The following is a 23,159-nucleotide window of genomic DNA, read 5'->3' as shown; positions in this document are numbered from 1 at the left end:
CAAGACACAGAGACTGGTGTTATCAGCTCTAAATGTTGTCAAAGGGCCAACCTGAAGCACAGGTTATTGAACCAAGCTAAAGATCATTCTCTCTCTTCCTGTGTTTGGTTTAGATGTGTTTGTTTGCAATACATTTTATTTTAATTCATTAATCTAGTATTGAACTGAACTGGTGCAACTGAATTCCTGGAAAAGCAAACTGAGCCAAGACTTAACACTAACAAAAACAAAATAGGAATGAAAAAAGATTACAATGGAATTTAAAATAAATAAAGTTGTTAAAATTTGCCTGGGCATCAGGGGCCCATGTTGTCCAAAGGTGGGGAGATGATAACTAATGTTTGGAAACTGTTGTCTGCCTCTGAGTAACTTGCCTGTCCAACCCAAATCTAAGAGCCTGTGTGTAGTTTGAATCAGAGCTATCTGTTGTCTTTGGTACACACTTATAGGGTGGTGTAGGAGGAACCCTGTGACATCAGAAACAAACATATCCTAGCTATTGCATAATCCCCCCCCATCAGTTTGTTCCTCATTTGTATTTATTATGGATCCCCACTACTCTTCTAGGGGTCCAGCAAAATGTAGGCAGCAATTCTATTCAGTGTTTTTTTAAAGTTAGGTTTAAATAAAGAGTGCAACATCTCTCCAGATAATAGGTATTGAAAAAGAGCGCCACCATGTGGTGGTTTCCAAAAGGGGTGCCGGTTTCGATTATAGGTGCAACTGTCCCGGTTAGAGAACGCTAATGACCAGTAGGAGACAAGGATACAATCCACACTTTATTACCACACTGAACAGACAGGGGCACACACACACACACACTGATGGAATGGTGAACTGTGGTTTTATGGTATTCAGCCACAAACACCACAATGATGTTAGAGAAAGTCCAGAGTGAAGAATAGTGTCCATGGGTGAGGTCCATAGGTGAGGCCCTCTGTTGATGCAGCCAGAAGGTTTATAAACCAGCTGTTGACTCCTGAAGCTGCAGAAAGAGACTGAGGAGCTCAGAGACAGTGTTGGGGGTTCTCCTAGCGCAGGTGGGCACCTAATTGGCTGTCCCCAGTCCGTTGACTTGTTCAGGAGAGTTAGACAAGGCAACCACACATAGCAACCTGTCCTAGAAACAGAGTTGTGAACGGATGGTTTACAACCAATAGGGGGAACGGAGCGTACTGCAGCAGGTAGAGAATCCCAAAGTTTGTCTCTTGTCCCAGGACCAGAGATGGTTTTTTGTTATTATACATTATTTTACAGGTATAGTGATCATCATAAACCAATGGTCCCCGTTATCAGACCATACTATAATTTAGTCAAAGATCTGCAGGACATGTGCTGTTTAGGCTTGGCAATATTATTCTGTTTTTCAGACTGCCTAGCTCCTCCCCTGAGGCTGTCCACTTATCTATACAAGGTGAGGCTTCATGGACAGGCAGATGGACGAGCAGGAAGTTCTTACAGAGTTATTGTTTTGTGTGAACACAACTCGTCTCTCTTTTTAGCCCAGTATAAGAGTTGAGTTTGAAGATGTCTCTTATAGAAGATCTTCTCCAGACATCGAGCATGGGGACTGCTGGGGGTTCTACTGTTTCTACTGGTCCTCTACCTCTTCTTCTCTGCTTCCATCTCTGAAGAACAGCGGAAGGAGCCTCCAGGACCCAGACCACTGGCCCTGCTTGGTAACATGCTCCAGCTGAATATCAAGTGGCTCTACCAGACTCTCTGTGGGGGGAGATCAATAAATCAAATGTTTGCTTGCTTGAACTGTTCAATTTCAAGTACCTCCTTTCTAGGTATTTACACTCAGTCATTCATTTCTGGGAGGTAACACAATAAATCAAGTACTAAACTTGTCTGTCAAACATTGACCTCAGATGTTCATCCAGTCATATTTGATGAGGCATTTGGCTCTGGAATGAAAGGATTGTATCTGTCTCAATAAAGCTGTCCCTTCACATCATTTCATGTTCTACAGCTGTCCAAGAAATATGGCTCAGTGTTCACAGTTCACCTTGTACCCAGAAAAGTGGCTGTTCTGGCCGGATATAAGCCGGTCAAGCAGGCACTGGTAAACTATGCAGAGCAGTTTGGGGACAGGGACATCACTCCTGTGCTCGGTGAACTAAACAAAGAGCACAGTAATGGCAGATAACTGGTGCACAAACCAACTACATTGCACTTGACAATGGACCGTTAAACAGGCATAATTGGTGCTATACTGTGAACACCACCCTGAATATCTGACAAATATGTTATTCTCTCCTGACTAGGGTTGCAAAGCTACCTGTAAATTACCAAAGTTACCAGAATCTTCAGTAATTTTGGTAATAAATAAGTAATCTATGGCAACTTTGGCAATTTATACTTATATATATATTTTATATATTAATATATAATATAATTTTTTCACATCTGTGTCCATATGGTACACAGATATGAAACATGAATCCCCAAGTTTCTACTGGATAGTGTAACGTCTACTTCCAACTCACACCCTCAAACACCTAGATCCCCCGAACGCAGCTCACTCTCCAGATCCCAATCACCTGTTCACACACCTGTATGTCATTATCACACTTTTTAGTTCAGTTCTTTACATGCCATCACTGTGAGGTATTGTTTGTTTTGTGACACATGTTGTGTGCAGTGTGTCCTGTGAATTACTCCTCCCGTGTATGATAGTTTTTGCCTGCCTCACTAACGATACTTTTTTGCCTATTCCCTGCCTGTACTTTAGCCAATCGTATTTCCTGTTATCTACCTATTGCCTGATCTCCCGGACTATGTTACTAGCCTTTTCCCTGCCTGTGTTGTTGCACTTTTGGACCCCCTGTGTATGACCTTCTGCCTGCCCCTGGACCCAGCTACCTGCCTCATCCTGTGATCCTTTGATATAAACACCTGCGGTGCCCTGCGCTTGAAACCAGCTCTCTGTCTCCCCTCGTGTTCATTACAGATAGGCTTTAAATTAAGCTTTTCTAGTCTATTTAATGAAAAAAGCATCTCATTGGCATTATTTTCAATTATTTCTGCAACTCTTCCAACTATTGAGTTTTTTTACAACTGCCACCAGTTTGGTGCCATAACATTTGACATAGTAAAATAAATAAAAGTGTGTAAAAATAAATCTAAAGTATATTTCATACTGAAACCCTCATAGTGAATAACATTAGTATTTAATAAGTTGATGGTCACAACCAACACAACCAAGCCAATGTATGGCAGCCGGTTTGAATACTCTGATCTGAGGCATGATGGATTGAGCCAATGAGACCATCCAACTTGGATGCTCTTTTCCAATACAGGTATTGTACTGTGCTTATGATGATGATTACTTTGAGAACAATGACAGGCTGGTCACACTATGCTAAATTTACATAGAAATGCTTGCTTACGAGCCTTTTTCATTGATGCAGAGTTTAATAAGAATAGAACAGTAACACAAGAATGGATCTACAGTACTTCCTCCATAGAGATCCTGTTAGTATTCTAATTCTTTGAACACCTCCTGGCGTTTTGCCCACTATCACATTCTAACTATAGAATTAGAACAGTTATTATATTTCCATGATTCTAACAGTTCAACCAAGTGTTTTGATCTAAATCGCAAGGCAAATCACAATTGCAATATTTGGTAAAAATAAGAACTAGATTTTTCACCTATATAGTGCAGCACTGTGGCAGTGTGGGAATGATCTCAAATGAGATCAACTTCTGGTTGAAGTTTAATTGGATAGTATAAAATAATCCAAAATGGAAAAGCCCCACTGAAATCAATTTGAATGTATGTGGCCACAACTTATACAGCAAATTTAGAACTTTTAATATAATAATAAATTATAATATATTTTGGCCATATCGCCCAGCCCTAGGTTGTTGATATGATCTATAAGATTGTTTTATTTGGCTAATGTTTTCAGGTTTCTAACATTCAGTAAGTAAAATTATAGAATGGACTTCAGCACACTATGCCTGCTTTTAGCTGGCTAATGTTTTCTTTCCAAAGGACTTCATGACTCAAGCATTGCATTTGTTAATAAATGTGACTTTTTCCACATTTTGTTAGGTTACAGCCTCATTCTAAAATTGATTATAGTTTTTTTCCCTCATCAATCTACACACAATACCCCACAATAACAAAACATAACAAAAAAATAATATATATTTTCTCCTCGCTCCCCTTTAAATATTAAAAACATAAATAACACATTTACTTAAGTTTTCAGACCCTGTACTATGGCAGCGATTACAGCCTCGAGTCTTCTTGAGTAGGATGTTACATGCTTGGCACACCTGTATTTGAGGAGTTTCTCCCATTCTTCTCTGCAGATCCTCTCAAGCACTGTCAGGTTGGATGGGGAGCGTTGCTGTACAGCTATTTTCAGGTCTCTCCAGAGATGTTAGATTGGGTTCAAGTCCGGGCTCTGGCTGGGCCACTCAAGGACATTCAGAGACTTGTCCCAAAGACACTCCTGTGTTGTCTTGGCTGTGTGCTTAGGCTCGTAGTCCTGTTGGAAGTTGAAACTTCACCCCAGTCTGAGGTCTTGAGGGTTCCGGAGCAGTTTTTCATCAAGGATCTATCTGTACTTTGCTCTGTTCATCTTTCCCTCGATTCTGACTAGTCTACCAGTCCCTGCCGCTGAAAAACATCCCCACCGAAGGGATGGTGCCAGAGTTTCCTCCAGACATGACACTTGGCATTCAGGCCAAAAAGTTCAATCTTGGTTTCATCAGACAAGATAATGTTGTTTCTCATGGGCTGAGAGTCTTTAGGTGCCTTTTGGCAAACTCCAAGCGGACGGTCATGTGCCTTTTACTGAGGAGTGGCTTCCGTCTGTCCACTCTACCATAAAGGCCTGATTGGTAGAGTGCTGCAGAGATGGTTGTCCTTCTGGAAGGTTCTCCCATCTCCACAGAGAATCTCCAGAGTTCTGTCAGAGTGACCATCAGGGTCTTGGTCACCTCCCTGACCAAGGCCCTTATCCCCCGACTGCTCAGTTTTGTCAGGCGGCCATCTCTAGGAAGAGTCTTGGTGGTTCCAAACTTCCAATTAAGAATGGAGGCCATTGTGTTCTTTGGGACCTTCAATGCTGCAGAATTATTTTTGAACCCTTCCCCAGATCTGTGACTCAACACAAATTTGTCTCTGAGCTCTACGGACAATTCTTTCGACCTCATGGCTTGGGTTTTGCTCTGACATGCACTGTCAACTGTGGGACCTTTATATAGACAGGTGTGTGCCTTTCCAAATCATGTCCAATCAATTGAATTTACGACTGGTGGACTCCAATCAAGCTGTAGAAACATCAAAGATGATCAACGAAAACCGGATGCACATAAACTTAATTTAAAGTCTTATAGAAAAGGTCTTAATACTTTGTCGTGGTAATTTCCTGTATTACTCAATAATGAGAGAGCAAACCACACACAAGTCAGAGTTATATTATAAAGTCCTTCTTTAATTATATATGAGCTTCACCATAGCCCTTTTTGACTCTCAGATCAATTCAGTGTCTATAAATGAATTCTCTGAGAGTGCTTACAACACAATTCTTAGAATCTTTTATAGCCAAGATACACCCCCTCCTAACTTACATGACGAACCACAGATCTTAGTAACAGTTCACAAAGAACCTTTTACTTGAAAGAGGAGTATAGCATTAGCTATAAATTATCGTTCAGTTTGGTCTCCTAAATTGAGATTCTAATCTCGTTCTTGCTACCACTTAGTACGAAAACATTACCTAATGGCATATATCAATTGTCAATTCTAGATACTCCCATCTCAAATACACCCCCTCCTGGACAAGCTCAGAAAGGGGAGTGATTCTCTAGGTCATATACCATGAAAGATGAGTTGAACACAGAGGGGTAATACAATGGTTCCAGACACTGCCATTCTCCTCCCCTCTCTGGGCCCCAAGTGACTTTTCCCTAGAGAGAAAGGCCAATGCAACTGCCCACAGTATAGTCCAAAAAGACATTCTAATGACAAGCATAAAGATATCTAAAACATCTTATTTATATATGTTACCTAACTAATTCTTATTTAGCCACGACAACTTAATGAGGTATGAGGTATCTGTTTGTGGTTTGATACATTTGCAAAAATGTCTAAAACAGTTTTTGCTTTGTCATTCTGGGGTTGTGTGTGTAGATTGATGATTTTTATGTTTTTAATCCATTTTAGAATACGGCTGTAATGTAACAATGTGGAAAAAGTAAAAGGGGTCTGAATACTTTCCGAAGGCACTTTATAATACACAGCTGGAGACATTACACTTCTGTGTTGTGCTACCAAAAGAAATTGCTAAATGTATTGTTTGTGTATTTAAAACAAATCTGATATTGTCCACAATGATCAACCTAACATCTTGCAGGGAAGATAAATTGTGGATAAGCTTGATAATATATTATCATCGCCTCTAAGACAGTTATTGAATGATTTTAATGAAATATATATATATTTTTTACAGTACCAGTCTAACCAGTACCATTCTCTAACCAGAATAGAAAGAGGAGTGAGAAGCCCCGGTGCACAACTGGGCAAGGGGACAAGTACATTAGCGTCTAGTTTGAGAAACAGACACCTCACAAGTTCTCAACTGGCAGCTTCATTAAATAGTACCCGCAAAACACCAGTCTCAATGTCAGTGAACAGTGAAGAGGTGACAACGGGATGCGTCCTTCTAGGCAGAGTTCCTCTGTCCAGTGTCTGTTCTTTTGCTCATCTTAAAACTTCTTATGGCTGAGATCCCGTTAACGGGATCGACTTGACAACAGCCAGTGAAAGTGCAGGGCGCCAAATTCAAACAGATCTCATAAATGAAATTCCTCAAACATACATTTTAAAGGTAAACTTGTTGTAAATCCAGCCACAATGTCCGATTGTTAAAAAAGGCTTTACGACGAAAGCACACCAAACGATTATGTTAGGTCAGTACCAAGTCACAGAAAAACAGCCATTTTTTCCAGCCAAAGAGAGGAGTCACAAAAAGCAGAAAGAGATAAAATGAATCACTAACCTTTGATTTTCATCAGATGACAGTCATAGGACTTCATGTTACACAATACATGTATGTTTTGTTCGATAAAGTTCATATTTATATCCAAAAATCTTAGTTCACATTGGCGCGTTAGGTTCAGTAATGTTTTGCCTCCAAAACATCCGGTGATTTTGCAGAGAGCCACATCAATTTACAGAAATACTCATAATAAACATTGATAAAAGATAAAAGTATTATACATGGAACTTTAGATAAACTTCTCCTTAATGCAACCGCTGTGTCAGATTTATTTATTTTTTATTACGGAAAAAGCACACCATGCTATAATCTGAGTACAGCGCTCAGAGCCCAAACAAGCCATACAGATATCCGCCATGTTGTGGAGTCAACAGAAGCCAGAAATAGTATTATAAATATTCACTTACCTTTGATGATCTTCATCAGAACGCACTCCCAGGAATCCCAGTTCCACAATAAATGTTTGTTTTGTTCGATAACGTCCATGATTTATCTCCAAATACCTCCTTTTTGTTCACGCGTTTGGTACAATAATCCAAATGTGCAGGCACTAGGTCCAGACAAAGTCAAAAAATTCCATTACAGTTCGAAGAAACATGTCAAACGATGTATAGAATCAATCTTTAGGATGTTTTTAACATAAATCTTCAATAATGTTTCAACCGGAGAATTCCTTTGTCTTCAGAAATGTGATGGAATGGAGGTCGCTCTCACGGGAGAGCGCATGGTCAGCTCATGCCAGACACCTGACTCAAAGAGCTCTCCTTCCCTCATTCTTCACAGTAGAAGCATCAAACAAGGTTCTAAAGACTGTTGACATCTAGTGGAAGCCTTAGGAAGTGCAATATGACCCCAAAGACACTGTTTATTGGATAGGCAAACCTCAGATTTCCCACTTCTGGGTTGCCTGCCATATGAGTTCTGTTATACTCACAGACATCATTCAAACAGTTTTAGAAACGTCATAGTATTTTCTATCCAAATATACTAATAATATGCATATCTTAGCTTCTTGTACTGAGTAGCAGGCAGTTTACTCTGGGCACCTTATTCATCCAAGCTACTCAATACTCCCCCCAGCCATAAGAAGTTAATTTTTTCTTTTTATTGGCCAGTCTGAGATATGGCTTTTTCTTTGCAACTCTGCCTAGAAGGCCAGCATCCCGTGGTCACCTCTTCACTGTTGACATTGAGACTGGTGTTTTGTGGGTACTATTTAATGAAGCTGCCAGTTGAGGACTTGTGAGGCGTCTGTTTCTCAAACTAGACAATAATGTACTTGTCTTCTTACTCAGTTGTGCACCGGGGCCTCCTACTCCTCTTTCTATTCTGGTTAGAGACAGTTTGCGATGTTCTGTGAAGGGAGAAGTACACAGCATTGTACGAGATCTTCAGTTTCTCGCATGGAATAGCCTTCATTTCTCAGGACAAGAATAGACTGACAAGTTTCAGAAGAAAGGTTTTTGTTTCTGGCCCTTTTGAGCCTGTAATCAAACCCACAAATGCTGATGCTCCAGATACTCAACTAGTCTAAAGAAGGCCAGTTTTATTGCTTCTTTAATCAGTACAACAGTTTTCAGTTGTGCTAACAATTGCGAAAGGGTTTTCTAATGATCAATTAGCCTTTTACCATGATAAACTTGGATTAGCTAACACGTGGCATTGGATCAAAGGAGTGATGGTTGCTGATAATGGGCCTCTGTACGCCTATGTAGATATTCCATTAAAAATCCGCCGTTTCCAGCTACAACAGTCATTTAGAACATTAACAATGTCTACACTGTATTTCTGAATAATTTGATGTTATTTTAATGGACAAAAATGAGCTTTCTTTCAAAAACAAGGACATTTCTAAGTGACCCCAAACTTTTGAATGGTAGTGTATATATTTATTTATAGAGGAGACCTTTTCTAGAGCCAACTCATGGTCAGGAATACAGGAGACGGTGGTTTTATCAGAGTAGAACATGTCATGTAAAAACCCTTAAGCAGAAACATAAAAATAAAAAAATCTTAATTAAACCCTGATTAGTATTTTGCCGTTTCGTATCTCTAATACATCCTATGGGACAATTATCACTGAGATCATATGCAAATACTCCACTACACAAATATTTATGGGGGTTATTAGTAAGAATTAACTCAATCAATGAAGAGTTAACAGGGCCATGTGGGTTTTGAAAATCTATGCATATAAACTTAAATTGATCTGAAGCCAGGGATAGCTAATCCAGATTCAAATCCCCTAAAATAACCCACTCCAAGGACAGAAAAGATGTTAAACATTCAGATATAGCACCAATAGCATCCGCCATGGCAGCAGGGGGGCGGTACATACCAGCAACAAATACATTTGTATTTTGGTTTATCTACAACCAGGTCATCAAGTTTCTTGGGAACAAAAATATATATTTAATAAGTCAATTTCTGAGCACTTTTACAATGGGCAAATATGTATGGAAGGTTTCGTTCAAATCAAAAGGGGTGTTGTCAAAAAAGCTATTGGATTCTAATGGATTTATCCTGTTTTAATAGGCACTGTTAGAACAGGATAAGACCCTGCTTTAATAACCCATGGAACTTACGACGCGATTGAAACGAAGGAGAAGCTTTATAAACTTTGTTCCTTTATTCTTAACAGGCAGGTGGATGCGACTACCCTCAGAACGTGTTGGACTGCAATACGGCAGACCGATGCTGAAAATTAAGTAAAATAGACTTCACTCTATAAAAATATGTTCGACTACCGTAGTCCGTGTAATTAGATGTAAAAGATATTGGAAGTAGCCTATGAACCGATCATAAATTAAATATAATAATGTTTGTGTGTGTCGCGCAAACTCATTTCTGGGATTGGTTATTATGATGGTACATTTAATGTGTAGTGGTTTCGATGCATATCAGCTTTTTTGATTGAGTTTGCCCCACCAATATTTTCATGTTCAAATCTCAGACCCGGCTCACAGCACAGAGCTGGTGAGGTGAAGGGTGGAGGATGAACCCCACAGCCGGTGTCAGGTCCAGATCATCCTCTGTTACTCCAGGAGGAGGAGAGAAATGAAAGCGCTGCAGGAGGGAGGTGAAGAAGAGGAAGAGCTCCATCCTGGCCAGACTCTCCCCCAGACACACCCTACGACCTGCGAGAGACCAAAGATACAGAAAATAGCATGAAGTCTGTCCAAAAGGCTACCAGAATTGTTCTTCTTCCAATGAAATGATGTGTTATATAATGAAGTTAATATACCTGCAGAGAAGGCCATGAAGGCGTCCCTCTTGACAAATGTTCCGTGCTCATCCAGAAAGTGGGAGGGGGTAAAGGTGTGGGGGCTCTCCCATTCGCTATCGTCCTGTAGGACCGATGTCAGTAGAGGAATCACAGACGTCCCCTGCAGTAAGGGTGAAGCATAGGACCCCTTATTTTCAGAGTAAAAGTGATGAAACTTGGTTTAATAAATGTGCACACTCAAAAGGAGTGGATTACAACTGCAGGCAGAAATATATACTTACAGCATGCCCACACTCCAAAATGTCACAATAATGTGTTGTGATCTGGATGCCGTCTTTTTGCATCCCCCAAATGTGGAATCCTTACCGATATCATGGATGGTGGTTTGAGAACATTCCAAGATTTGAAAGATACATACATATTACCAGGCAACTCCTTTTTTCTATATTTACAACTAAAGTCAGCTATGCTGGTCTACGGAGTCCCTTGGGAAACCCCAACTACCAAACCATCCAGTGATGGATTTATATACTCCCTCTCCGGCGCTGGGTCACCAGGCTGCTCATTATTACACACACAAACCTGTCACCATCATTACGTGCACCAGCACCTCAGACTCACCTGGACACCATCACCTGCCTGATTACCTTCCATATATCACTCCCTTTGGTTCCTTCCCCAGGCGTTGTTTCTGTTTCAGTTTCATGTCTGTGCGTTGTTCGTTCTTGTTTTATATTATGTTTCGTTTATTGATTAAATGATTCACTCCCTGAACTTGCTTCCCGACTCCCAGCGCACTTGTTACAATATAAAAATATGACCTTGGCATCCTGTAATCCCAACCATCAATTTATACAGGTGGGGTGGGAGGCATGGTTTTCAGGTGGGGAAGGAGGATGCGGGCGGGTGGATAGGGACTGAAGGGGGGAATGGATTGGGCTTCTCTATGCATTTATTTTATTGTTTTTTGAACCTGTAACCTCCCTTCAGAAAAAAAGAAGACAATATGAAGTTGGTCACAAAATAAACAGAGATTTGGATATCCAGGTATCTGACCTTTTTGATGAAATATCCCTGGAAGGTGACATCTCGGCTGGTGGTGTGAGAGATGGACATGGGTACAATGTTGGCTAGTCTCTGGGTCTCATGGATCACTGCATCAGTGTAGGGCAGGTTCTTCCTGTCCTCTGCTAAGGGCTGACGACTTCCTATGATGCTGCTGATCTCCTCCTGGACCTTGTCTGAAACAGAAAGGAGGGAGGGTTGGAGTTAATACAGTGAAATGTACACTGAGTATACAAACAAAAACACCTGCTCTTATTTCCATGACAGACTGACCAGGTGAAAGCTATGATCCCTTATTGATGTCTCTTGTTAAATCCACTTCAATCCGTGTAAATGAAGGGGAGGAGACAGGTTAACAAGGGATTTTTAAGCCTGAAGAATATTTAGACTTTATTTAACTAGGCAAGTCAGTTAAGAACAAATTCTTATTTACAATGACGGCCTACCAAAAAGCCTCCTGCGGGGACGGGGGGTGGGATTTAAAATAAGTAAAATATAAATACAGGACAACACACACTACGACGAGAGAACACAACACTACATAAAGAGAAACCTAAGACAACAACACAGCATGGTAGCAGCACAAAACATGGTACTAACATTATTGGGCACAGAACACAGCACAAAGGTAGAGACAATACATCACGCAGAGCAGCCACTGTCAGTAGGACTGTCCATGATTGAGTCTTTGAATGAAGAGATTGAGATAAAAGTGTCCAGTTTGAGTGTTTGTTGCAGCTCGTTCCAGTCACAGCGAACTGAAAAGATGATCAACCCAGGAATGTATGCGCTTTGAGGACCTTTAACAGAATGTGACTGGCAGAATGGGTGTTGTATGTGGAGGATGAGGCCTGCAGTAGATATCTCAGATAGGGGGGAGTGAGGCTTAAGAGGGTTTTACAAATAAAGGTCAACCAGTGGGTCTTGCGACATGGATTGTGTATGCGTGCCATTCAGAGGGTGAATGGGCAAGACAAAAGATTTAAGTGCCTTTGAACGGAGTATGGTGAATGTGCCAAGCGTTTCGGTTTGTGTCAAGAACTGCAGCGCAGCTGGGTTTTTCACACTCAACAGTTTCCCGTGTGTATCAAGAATGGTCCACCACCCAAAGGACATCCAGCCAACTTGACAACTGTGGAAAGCATTGGATTCAACATGGGCGAGCATCTCTGGAATGCTTTCGACACCTTCTAGAGTCCATGCACCAACGAATTGAGGCTGTTCTGAGGAAGATGTTCCTCAGTTAACGTTTAACCTTCATTAACCAAGCCATCCTTATCTAGTTTCATAATATATTCTTCAATCTGGCTCTTTGCCAATGTTTATAACTTGTAACACCATGAGTGCTTTACTGTTTCATGTCTGTGTGTCACAGGTGGCACATTAATTGTGGAGGACGGGCTCATAGTAATGGCTGGAACGGAATCGAACACATGGTTTCCATATTTTTGATACCACTCCATTCCAGCCATTATTAAGAGCCGTCCTCCCCTCAGCAGCCTCCTGTGGTGTGTGTGTGTGTGTGTGTGTGTGTGTGTGCGTGAATGCGTTTTGTGTTTATATCAATCCTTACCCTGTATATGGGGGAACTTGGCCATTAGCAGCAGACCCCATTGCAGCGTCGTCCCGGAGGTGTCGGTACCAGCACTAAACAGGTTAGCAACACTAAATACCAGGTTGTCGTCATGGTAGAAAGAATCCATATTGCCAGATTCCTAACAGAAACAGACCCGCAGATGACATGAGTTATGTACAGTCAGTCTTTCCTCAACTCTTAGCCAAGAGAAACTGGCATGCATAGTATTGATATTAGCCCTCTGATTACAATGAAGAGATAAATGTGTCACACTGTTCTGGGCAGCTTAACTTGGCCCTGCTTTAAACTGGACAATAATTAAGTTAAGATCAAACTAGAGCTTGCTTTGTGGAAGGTGGTGCTTCTACACCTGCATTGCTTGCTGTTTTAGGCTGGGTTTCTTTACAGCACTTTGACATCAGCTGATGTAAGAAGGTCTTTATAAATACATTTGATTGAAAAAGCAGAGCATCTATTTATCACGGACAGGCCTCTTCAAATCTTTACAATCATTGAATCAACATGTTCTGACCATGAGAGTTTACAATCTAAAATAACACCAAGTAACAGCCACACCATTGATTACCAGATTCAGCTGATGTCCAGAACTTAGGGAATGATTTGTATCAATACAATGCTTAGTTTTGGAGATGTTCAGGACCAGTTTATTACTGGCCACCCATTCTCAAACTGACTGCAGCTCTTTGTTTAGTGTTGCAGTGATTTCACTAGCTGTGATTGCTGACGGGTTGAATCATCAGCATACATGGACACAGGCTTTGTTTAATGTCAGTGGCAGGTCATACAAATAGAAAAGAGTAGAGGGCCAAGAGAGCTGCCATGCAGTACACCACACTTGACATGTTTAACATTAGAGAAGCTTCCATTAAAGAAAACCCCTTGGGTTCTATTAGATAGATAGCTCTGAATCCACAATATGGCAGAGGTTGAAAAGCCATAACACATAGGATTTTCCAACACGTTATGGTCACTAATATTAAAGGCTGCACTGAAATCTTCTTATTATACATTTCTTTCAACCAATCATCAGTCATTTGTGCCAGTGCATGTCCAGTGGTCTTCTCTATAAGCATGCCGAAAGTCTTCATTTGTTTACAGCGAAATAGCATTGCATTTGGTCAAACACCATTTTTTCCAACAGTTTGCTAAGAGTTGGCAGTAAGCTGATAGGTTGGCTGTTAGAAACAGGCCTGAGAACAAACACTTCTCTGGGCTCAGATTAAAGACATGACAGGTTTCAATCCCAGGAGGTTTGTCATTATTGATCGACAATCATTTCTTCACCTCACCTTCAGCCAGTCAGATGTGCAGCCAGACTTATTAGCCACTCCTTTTGCCCCCCATCTCTTGTAACCATACAGTTTTTCAATTCCTCATCAATCCATGGAGACAGTTTCTTAAAAGGTACATGTTTATCAATAACTAGAAGAAGCAAATTTCATAAATGCATCAAGTGCAGCGTCTGGATGCTCCTTATTAATCACATCAGACCAACAAATATTTTTTAACATCATCCACATAAGAGTCACAGCAAAATGTTTTTTTCTTTTTTTTTCTTAAAACTGCATTATTGATTAAGGGCTTGTAAGTATGCATTTCACTCTAAGGTCTACACCGGTTGTATTCGGCATGTGACAAATACAATTTCATTTGAATTGAAAATTGTTTGTATGATCTCATACACTATTTTAGTCCCATCTTTTATTATTATTAACCATGACGGCGTACCCCGGCCAAACCCTAAACTTCTTATGGGCACGGTAGCGTCCCACCTGGCCAACATCCGGTGAAATTGCAGAGCGCGAAATTCAAACTACAGTTATAAATATAAAACTTTCATAAAATCACAAGTGTAATAAATCAAATTATAGCTTAACTTCTTGTTAACCTCTCTGGGATATGTGGGACGGTAGCGTCCCACCTGGCCAACATCCAGTGAAAATGCAGAGCGCCAAATTCAAATAAATTACTATAAAAATTAAACTTTCATGAAATCACACATTCAATATACCAAATTAAAGCTACACTTGTTGTGAATCCAGCCAACGTGTCAGATTTTAAAAATGCTTTATGGCGAATGCAAACAATGCTATTATCTGAGGATAGCACCCCAGCTAACAATCACAGACCATCATATTTCAACCTTCCAGGCGCGACACAAAGCGCAGAAATAAAGATGTAATTCATGCCTTACCTTTGACGAGCTTCTTCTGTTGGCCCATAAACATCCCATAAACGTCCCATAAACATCACAAATGGTCCTTTTGTTCGATTAATTCCATCGATATATATCCAAAATGTCAATTTATTTGGCGTGTTTGATCCCAAAAAACACTGGTTCCAACTTGCACAACGTGACTACAAAATATCTCAAGTTACCTGTAAGCGTTGTCCAAACATTTCAAACTACTTTTGTAATACAACTTTAGGTATTTTTTAACGTAAATAATCGATAAAATTGAAGACGGGATGATCTGTGTTCAATACAGGAGGAAAACAATGTGTAGCATGCTTTCTGGTCACGCGCCTCTAACAAACAGTACACTTCACTGGAGCCTCATTCTGAACATGGCTACTTCTTCATTTCTCAAAGGAAAAACCTCAACCAATTTCTAAAGACTGTTGACATCCAGTGGAAGCGATAGGAACTGCAGGAAGGTCCCTTAGAAATCTGGATTCCCAATGAAAACCATTGAAAAAAGTGACCTAAAAAAATAATAATTCCCGAATGGTTTGTCCTCTGGGTTTTGCCTGCCAAATAAGTTCTGTTTTAGTCACAGACATGATTCAAACAGTTTTAGAAACTTCAGAGTGTTTTCTATACAATACTAATAATAATATGCATATATTAGCATCTGGAGCTGAGTAGGAGGCAGTTTACTCTGGGCATGCTTTTCATCCAAACGTGAAAATGCTGCCCCCTATCCTAGAGAAGTTAATCCAGCCGCTGTGTCAGATTTCAAAAAGGCTTTACGGTGAAAGCATACCATGCGATTATCTGAGGACAGCGCCCCGCATACAAACATATGAAAAACATATTTCAACCAGGCAGGTGCGACACGAAAGTCAGAAATAGCGATATAAAAAATGCCTTACCTTTGATGACGATCTTCTGTTGGCACTCCAAAAGGTTCCAGTTACATCACAAATGGTCCTTTTGTTCGATAAAGTCCTTCTTTATATCCATAAAAACTCAGTTTAGCTGGCGCGCTTCAGTCAATAATCCACCCAGTTTCCCTCCATCAAAATGCATACAAAATGAATCCCAAACGTTACTAATAAACTTTTCCAAACAAGTCAAACAACGTTTATAATCAAAACTTAGGTACCCTAATTCGTAAATAATCAATAACATTTAAGACGAAGAATCGTTAGTCTTTACCGGAGAAAAATACCAAAGAACGTGCTCACTTCAACGCACTTGGAAACACTACAGCCAAAATTGGAGCCACCTAGAAAAACTAACATTTCTGGCAAATTTTTTCCAAAAACCAGCATGAAACTCTTTCTAAAGACTGTTGACATCTAGTGGAAGCCCTAGGAACTGCAATCTGGGAGGACTTATAATAAAAGTGTTAGCCATTGAAAATAGTGGTAGGCTGAATTTCTTTTTTGGGTGATGGATTGTCCTCGGGGTTTCGCCTGCCATATCAGTTCTGTTAAACTCACAGACATAATTTTAACAGTTTTTGAAACTTTAGAGTGTTTTCTATCCAAATCTATCCAATTATATGCATATCCTAGTTTCTGGGCCTGAGTAACAGGCAGTTTACTTTGGGCACGCTTTTCATCCGGACGTCAAAATACTGCCCCCTACCGAAGAGAGGTTAATATGGGCTATTTTTTTTTGCCATTTCCTGTGTAGCTTATCAGAGATAGACATAATATGGAAAATAACAATAAAGCAAAATAAAAAAGAATCAACACAATCTTTTAAATCAGCTTGAGGAACTGTTTTAGTGTTTGAGTCTGAGTTTACATGTGATTCTACTGATACAGAGAACTAGTTAGATCCTCCCTCAGCTGTCATTCAGTCAAACTGGTTGAATCAACATTTTCCACGTCATTTTAATAAAATGATGTTGAATCAACGTCGAATAGATGTTGAATTGACGTCTGTGCCCAGTGGGATGTTAGTGTTGGACAACTGAAGTTAGTTGTGTTCTTGGGCAGTAAAGTGAACCACAAGGTGGTGTAATAAGCATTATAAACCTGGCAGTTTGGTTCCTTGATACTGATTGTCCGAATGTCTTGGTAACTTCGACAATATAACACAGGTGTGATGCAAAATTACTCATTTACTGTTCTAATTATGTTGGTATCAAGTTTATAACACCAGCAGGGCACCTCTGGGTTTTGTGGAATATGGCCAATATACAAGGACTGTATACAGGCACTGCACTTCGCGTCATGCAGTGCCTTAGCTGTGGTAAATTGACCATATACCACACCCCCCTCGGACCTTATTGATTATTCTATTCTGTACAGTTATACTGAGCAATATTAATGCAACACTTTGTTATGAATGAGTGAGATGCAGATTCTGCATGAAGTCTTCATACCTCCAGGGTCTGCTTTCGGACAAGGAACGAGTCCACAAAGCCTCTACACATCTGAGGGTTCAGAGACTCCTTCAGGACCCTCACCAGCTCTGTCACCTCCATCTTCATATCAGCAACATTCTTTTTCAGACGTGTCAGGTTGTTTATCCACGGACCCAACCAGGGAAACATGTTGTACATCTACACAGAGATTCAGGTAGAATACGCATAAAACAATATTATATTAATTATAACATAACACAACTATGATTAGATTATTAAATACAAATGTGAAACACATATGCATAAATATGTAATTATTAGTTGTGACACCAATAGTGATATTCAATATTATTTGATATCGATAAGAGCGAGGCATATTGTAATGTCGGTTTATTATTTTTACTATTCTGTAAAAAGAACACATTACTTTTCCTGCATACACAAAACCCTCAAACAGACCTCACAGGCTCTCAATTTAGCATATTTAATGAATTGCCTGTTGATGGTCCTATTATATAGGCCTCCCTAACTAACAAGTTTGAATACAATATTATAATACCAGAATATTCACGCCTGGCCCAACGGACAACCTGAAAACAGTTGTCTGAACTTCAAAGAGCCATGGAAGTGAACAGAAAAGTGAACATACACAGTTGCAATATATTTTATACAAACCGCTACGATATGGAATCACAAAAATGGTACTGATATTGATATAATTTTGTATATCGGTGCCCATCACTAGTGATTATGTAACCATATTGTATATAATAATTACAATGATATAATTAATTGTACAAAATATTTTAGCCATTTAGCAGACACTCTTATCCAGAGCGATTCACAGTTAGTGCATTCATCTTAAGATAGCTTGGTGGGACAATCACATATCACAGGCATAGTAAGTACACTTTTCTCAATAAAGTAGTTATCAGCAAAGTCAGAGCTAGAAGGATGGGGGGGGGGGGGGGGGGTTATTTAAGATACTCTTTGAAGAGGTAGGGTTTCAGGTGCTTTCAGAAGATGGGCAGGGACTCTGCTGACCTAGCTTCAGGGGGAAGCTGGTTCCACCATTGGGTTGCCAGGACAGAGAAGAGCTTGGACTGGGCTATGAGGATTTTATTTGATATGTTACACGTATACATCATGAATATTGTATATAATGATTTATAAGCAGCTTAGTAATGGGTTATAAACTGTACAATAATGGTTTAGAATAAGTTTACTGGCACATCAAGTAAAGTTTAAATGAGTATGTACATTTTAATTTGCAAGAATTCATAACAGGTGTTCTTAATTCCTAGTTTTATTGATTGCACTGAGAGACATTATTTACTCAGAAAATACAGTAAAAACAAAATGGTCTGAATAAGCAGACTGTACCTGAATTGATGCAGAACCTGTTAGGCGTATACTCTCATTGGCCCTGTCCGCCATGCCTGTGAATAGGGGGTCAGTGTATTCAAACCTGCTGCCATAGACAATGGCCGAGATTATGTTGGAGACGGCATAAAGCACAGGCTGTGCTGTGTCAAATGCCTTACCTGTAATAGACAAAACATCTAATTAATTACAAAATAAGCTTTCCAGAACCCACACAATCACTTAGCAAGCCAATTAGCTATTTACTAATAATGTGGTTAAAAATAGCCTGATTTTTAACCAGGCAATTAAGCCTAGGCAACCCTTATAAATACATCATACTACTTCTACTACTAGCGTACTCTTACCCTCATGTTTTTCCAACACTTCAATCAGGTAGTGAATTTCCTCTAAGATTTTCTCCTCACTCCCTTTCTTGCCCATCCCAAAGTCTCTCAGATTTGTCAGGGCAAAGCGCCTCATCTCTTTCCATGAGTCTCCATTGGCAAACAGAATCCCTGTAGAGAACGTAGTTTGTTTCCATGACAATTCAAAGTGTAATATTAATAAATAAATGATATTTACTATAATATGCCATTTAATAATGCGCATGTACATATATATATATGAATATATAATCTGCCAAATTATCTCTGCATCCTTTCTGGTCATGATCATCTGTAACTATTTTAGACATTTATATTATTTGCAGAGGATTAGAGTCAGAACATTTGATGAATTGTGGAAACAGTCTGATCTCTGCATTCACCATTCTAGCCTGATCTCTGCATTCACCATTCTAGCCTGATCTCTGCATTCACCATTCTAGCCTGATCTCTGCATTCACCATTCTAGTCTGATCTCTGCATTCACCATTCTAGCCTGATCTCTGCATTCACCATTCTAGCCTGATCTCTGCATTCACCATTCTAGTCTGATCTCTGCATTCACCATTCTAGCCTGATCTCTGCATTCACCATTCTAGCCTGATCTCTGCATTCACCATTCTAGCCTGATCTCTGCATTCACCATTCTAGCCTGATCTCTGCATTCACCATTCTAGCCTGATCTCTGCATTCACCATTCTAGCCTGATCTCTGCATTCACCATTCTAGCCTGATCGCTGCATTCACCATTCTAGCCTGATCTCTGCATTCACCATTCTAGCCTGATCTCTGCATTCACCATTCTAGCCTGATCGCTCTATTCACCATTCTAGCCTGATCGCTCTATTCACCATTCTAGCCTGATCTCTGCATTCACCATTCTAGCCTGATCGCTGCATTCACCATTCTAGCCTGATCTCTGCATTCACCATTCTAGCCTGATCTCTGCATTCACCATTCTAGCCTGATCTCTGCATTCACCATTCTAGCCTGATCTCTGCATTCACCATTCTAGCCTGATCTCTGCATTCACCATTCTAGTCTGATCTCTGCATTCACCATTCTAGTCTGATCTCTGCATTCACCATTCTAGCCTGATCTCTGCATTCACCATTCTAGCCTGCTCTCTGCATTCACCATTCTAGTCTGATCTCTGCATTCACCATTCTAGCCTGATCTCTGCATTCACCATTCTAGCCTGATCTCTGCATTCACCATTCTAGCCTGATCTCTGCATTCACCATTCTAGCCTGATCTCTGCATTCACCATTCTAGCCTGATCTCTGCATTCACCATTCTAGCCTGGTCTCTGCATTCACCATTCTAGTCTGATCTCTGCATTCACCATTCTAGTCTGATCTCTGCATTCACCATTCTAGTCTGATCTCTGCATTCACCATTCTAGTCTGAAATGTCAGAAATGAGTGGTATTATTCAAAATTAACTTGTCAGCTATTGGATCACTTTCAACCAATCAGAGGACAGCCTAATTCAAACACAGTATTTGGCAACATTGGTTGTTTTCCTAAACCCAACCACTGTTTCTGCGAGGGCACTGATTGGACCAGACATTTTCTGGCTTATTCCAAACGCCAATCTATTGGATAAAGGGCAGACTGATACATGCAGTAAAACAGAATGGTGAATGCAGCAATCAGACTTGTTCCACCAGGCTAGAATAAGACTTTCAACAGATTGTAATGCATTTCATATCCAACTCATCTCAAAGTGTCTGAAATTGATTGTGTAGCTCAATAAAGTTTATTTCAAGTAACTGTTAGGTGATAATAATTTGTTAACTCATACCCACAATGTTGTTGACTCATCTTATGTTCATATTTGTGGCCAACATACATTGGAGAACAAACGCATGGATTGCTGTTTTATCTTGTTCATAGACTGCTTACAGATGAAGGAAAACAATAAGACAGGTTGTAATTTGAGTGAACTATCCCTTTAATAATGGGACATAGCCAGCATAAGAGTAAAATATCATTACCATGTCCTTGGCTGGACTCATAGAACAGAGGCGTGATGTCCCTGTCCCCAAAGTCCTCTGCCTGGTTGACCAGCGCCTGCTTGACCGTCTTGTATCCTGCCAGAACAACCACTTTCTTGGGTCCAAAGTGAACCGTGAAGATGGAACCATATTTCTTGGAGAGCTGGACAGATAAAGTACACATAAAAGTACACCATAGACTCAGTTGTGTCTCGTAATGATATATGACTAAGCACATAACTGGACATCACATACAGCTTGTTTAACATGTTTCAGTCAAGAAATAGCGTGAAGACAGTGGTTTAAGGTTGATGTCAGACCTAGGTTCAAATACCAGTCAATGTAATTGAATTACTTACAAACAATTTTGTATTTAGACAAAGTTTTTTATTGGAAATACATTTGGGAAGTATTGGTGTCAAGCTCCCGCTCCCAACGTCACCGGTCTACTAACCACTGGTCCTGGCAACCCATCTTTATGCACACCTGGCAACCATCATTATGCACACATGGCAACCATCATTATACACACATGGCAACCATCATTACGCACACATGGCAACCATCATTATGCACACATGGCAACCATCATTACGCACACATGGCAACCATCATTATGCACACATGGCAACCATCATTACGCACACATGGCAACCATCATTATGCACACATGGCAACCATCATTATGCACACATGGCAACCATCATTATGCACACCTGGCAACCATCATTATGCACACCTGGCAACCATCATTACGCACACATGGCAACCATCATTATGCACACATGGCAACCATCATTATGCACACATGGCAACCATCATTAGGCACACCTGCGACTCATCAGTCACCTGGACTTCATTACTCCCTTGATTACCTCTTTATATAGCACTCTTTTGTTATCAGTCATCAGGTAGTATTGTTTATGTTTCCATGTCAGAGGTCTGGTCATGGCATTAACTGCACCTATGTTACAATTGGCATGTATTTACAACTACTTAAAAAAAAAAAAAAATTAAGTAGTTGTTTTTGGCTGTGTATTAGAAAATAGTCAAACATAAAAATGTCAAATACTTAAGTACACTATGTATTTGAACCCAGGTCTGTTTTAACAAGATCCCTGAAGTGATATTCCTGGGGTGCATCTCGGGCGCCGAAGTCGTGGATGTCGATTATGGCAGCCCCCCGCACCTCTCTGATTCAGAGGGTTGTGTTAAATGCGGAAGACACATTTCAGTTGAATGCATTCAGTTGTACAAATGACTAGGTATCCCCCTTTACTTTAAATATTCTAAAGTGGCCTCATCTCTTTCCTTGCAACACATTGGTCACTGTCACAAAGTATTTTGTCCATAGCCTGGTCCCAACAAAAAACATCTGGGACCAGGCTACTTGGACAGAACATATCTATTGAAGTACATTACAGAATAGAACATTAAACAACAGTAACCAGCTAAAGGCATGTACAATGTGACAGAGTTCATTCATCAGTTTGCTTACTGAACTTTTCAAACCTGGTGAAATAGCAAAAAAACTATATAAGTGAGATAATACAGATCAAATCAACCTCAACATGTTTTGTTTTGAAAGCAACGGATGACTTCATCTTACCTCGCAGAGAGAGTGATAGGGCTTCTTGAGGTCCAGCTGGAGCATGTTACCAAGCAGGGGCAGAGCCCTGGGTCCTGGAGGCTCCTTCCCCTGTTCCTCAGAGCTGGAACCAGAGTAGAGGAGGTAGAGGACCAGCAGAAACAGCACAGTACCCAGCAGTGTCACTGTGCTTGATGTCTGTAGAAGACCTTCTATAAGAGACATCTTCAAACTGAGCTCATACACCTTATACTGGGCTAAAAATACAACACACTAATGCTCTGTTATGGAACAAGTGTTTGTGCTCAGAGAACTTCCACGACAACAGATCTCCAAGGAATGCTATTTGTATAACCTCCCCACCCTA

At 40.3% G+C, this 23,159-nt stretch overlaps 1 protein-coding gene and 1 pseudogene across 3 annotated transcripts; one reads left to right on the top strand and one right to left on the bottom strand.

Moving 5' to 3' along the window:
• Positions 1-766: 766 nt before the first annotated feature.
• On the bottom strand, positions 767-23,129 carry LOC139580535 (cytochrome P450 2K1-like). Of its 3 annotated transcripts, none has more exons than XM_071409442.1 (9): positions 22,814-23,129; positions 21,205-21,367; positions 19,188-19,337; positions 18,841-18,896; positions 17,476-17,655; positions 12,890-13,031; positions 11,308-11,492; positions 10,270-10,411; positions 8,552-10,162 (listed from the first exon to the last, which is right to left on the bottom strand). In XM_071409442.1, exons 1-9 carry the CDS (start codon positions 23,015-23,017, stop codon positions 9,975-9,977), a joined length of 1,410 nt encoding a protein of 469 aa, XP_071265543.1. In that variant the 5' UTR covers positions 23,018-23,129; the 3' UTR covers positions 8,552-9,974. The 3 variants fall into 3 exon arrangements, with proteins under 3 accessions (XP_071265627.1, XP_071265543.1, XP_071265460.1); XM_071409359.1 differs by having other exon boundaries at positions 18,841-19,001; positions 22,814-23,128; XM_071409526.1 differs by lacking the exons at positions 8,552-10,162; positions 10,270-10,411 and adding an exon at positions 767-1,722 and having other exon boundaries at positions 18,841-19,001.
• The window catches only part of LOC139580862 (cytochrome P450 2K1-like), a 33,177-nt pseudogene continuing 11,545 nt past the window's right edge, over positions 1,528-23,159 (top strand).

This window comes from Salvelinus alpinus, chromosome 1, assembly GCF_045679555.1.
Source record: "Salvelinus alpinus chromosome 1, SLU_Salpinus.1, whole genome shotgun sequence".
NCBI classification, from domain to species: domain Eukaryota; kingdom Metazoa; phylum Chordata; class Actinopteri; order Salmoniformes; family Salmonidae; genus Salvelinus; species Salvelinus alpinus.
Note: the sequence above shows the minus strand (reverse complement) of the source record. Positions and strands in the feature narration are given on the sequence as shown.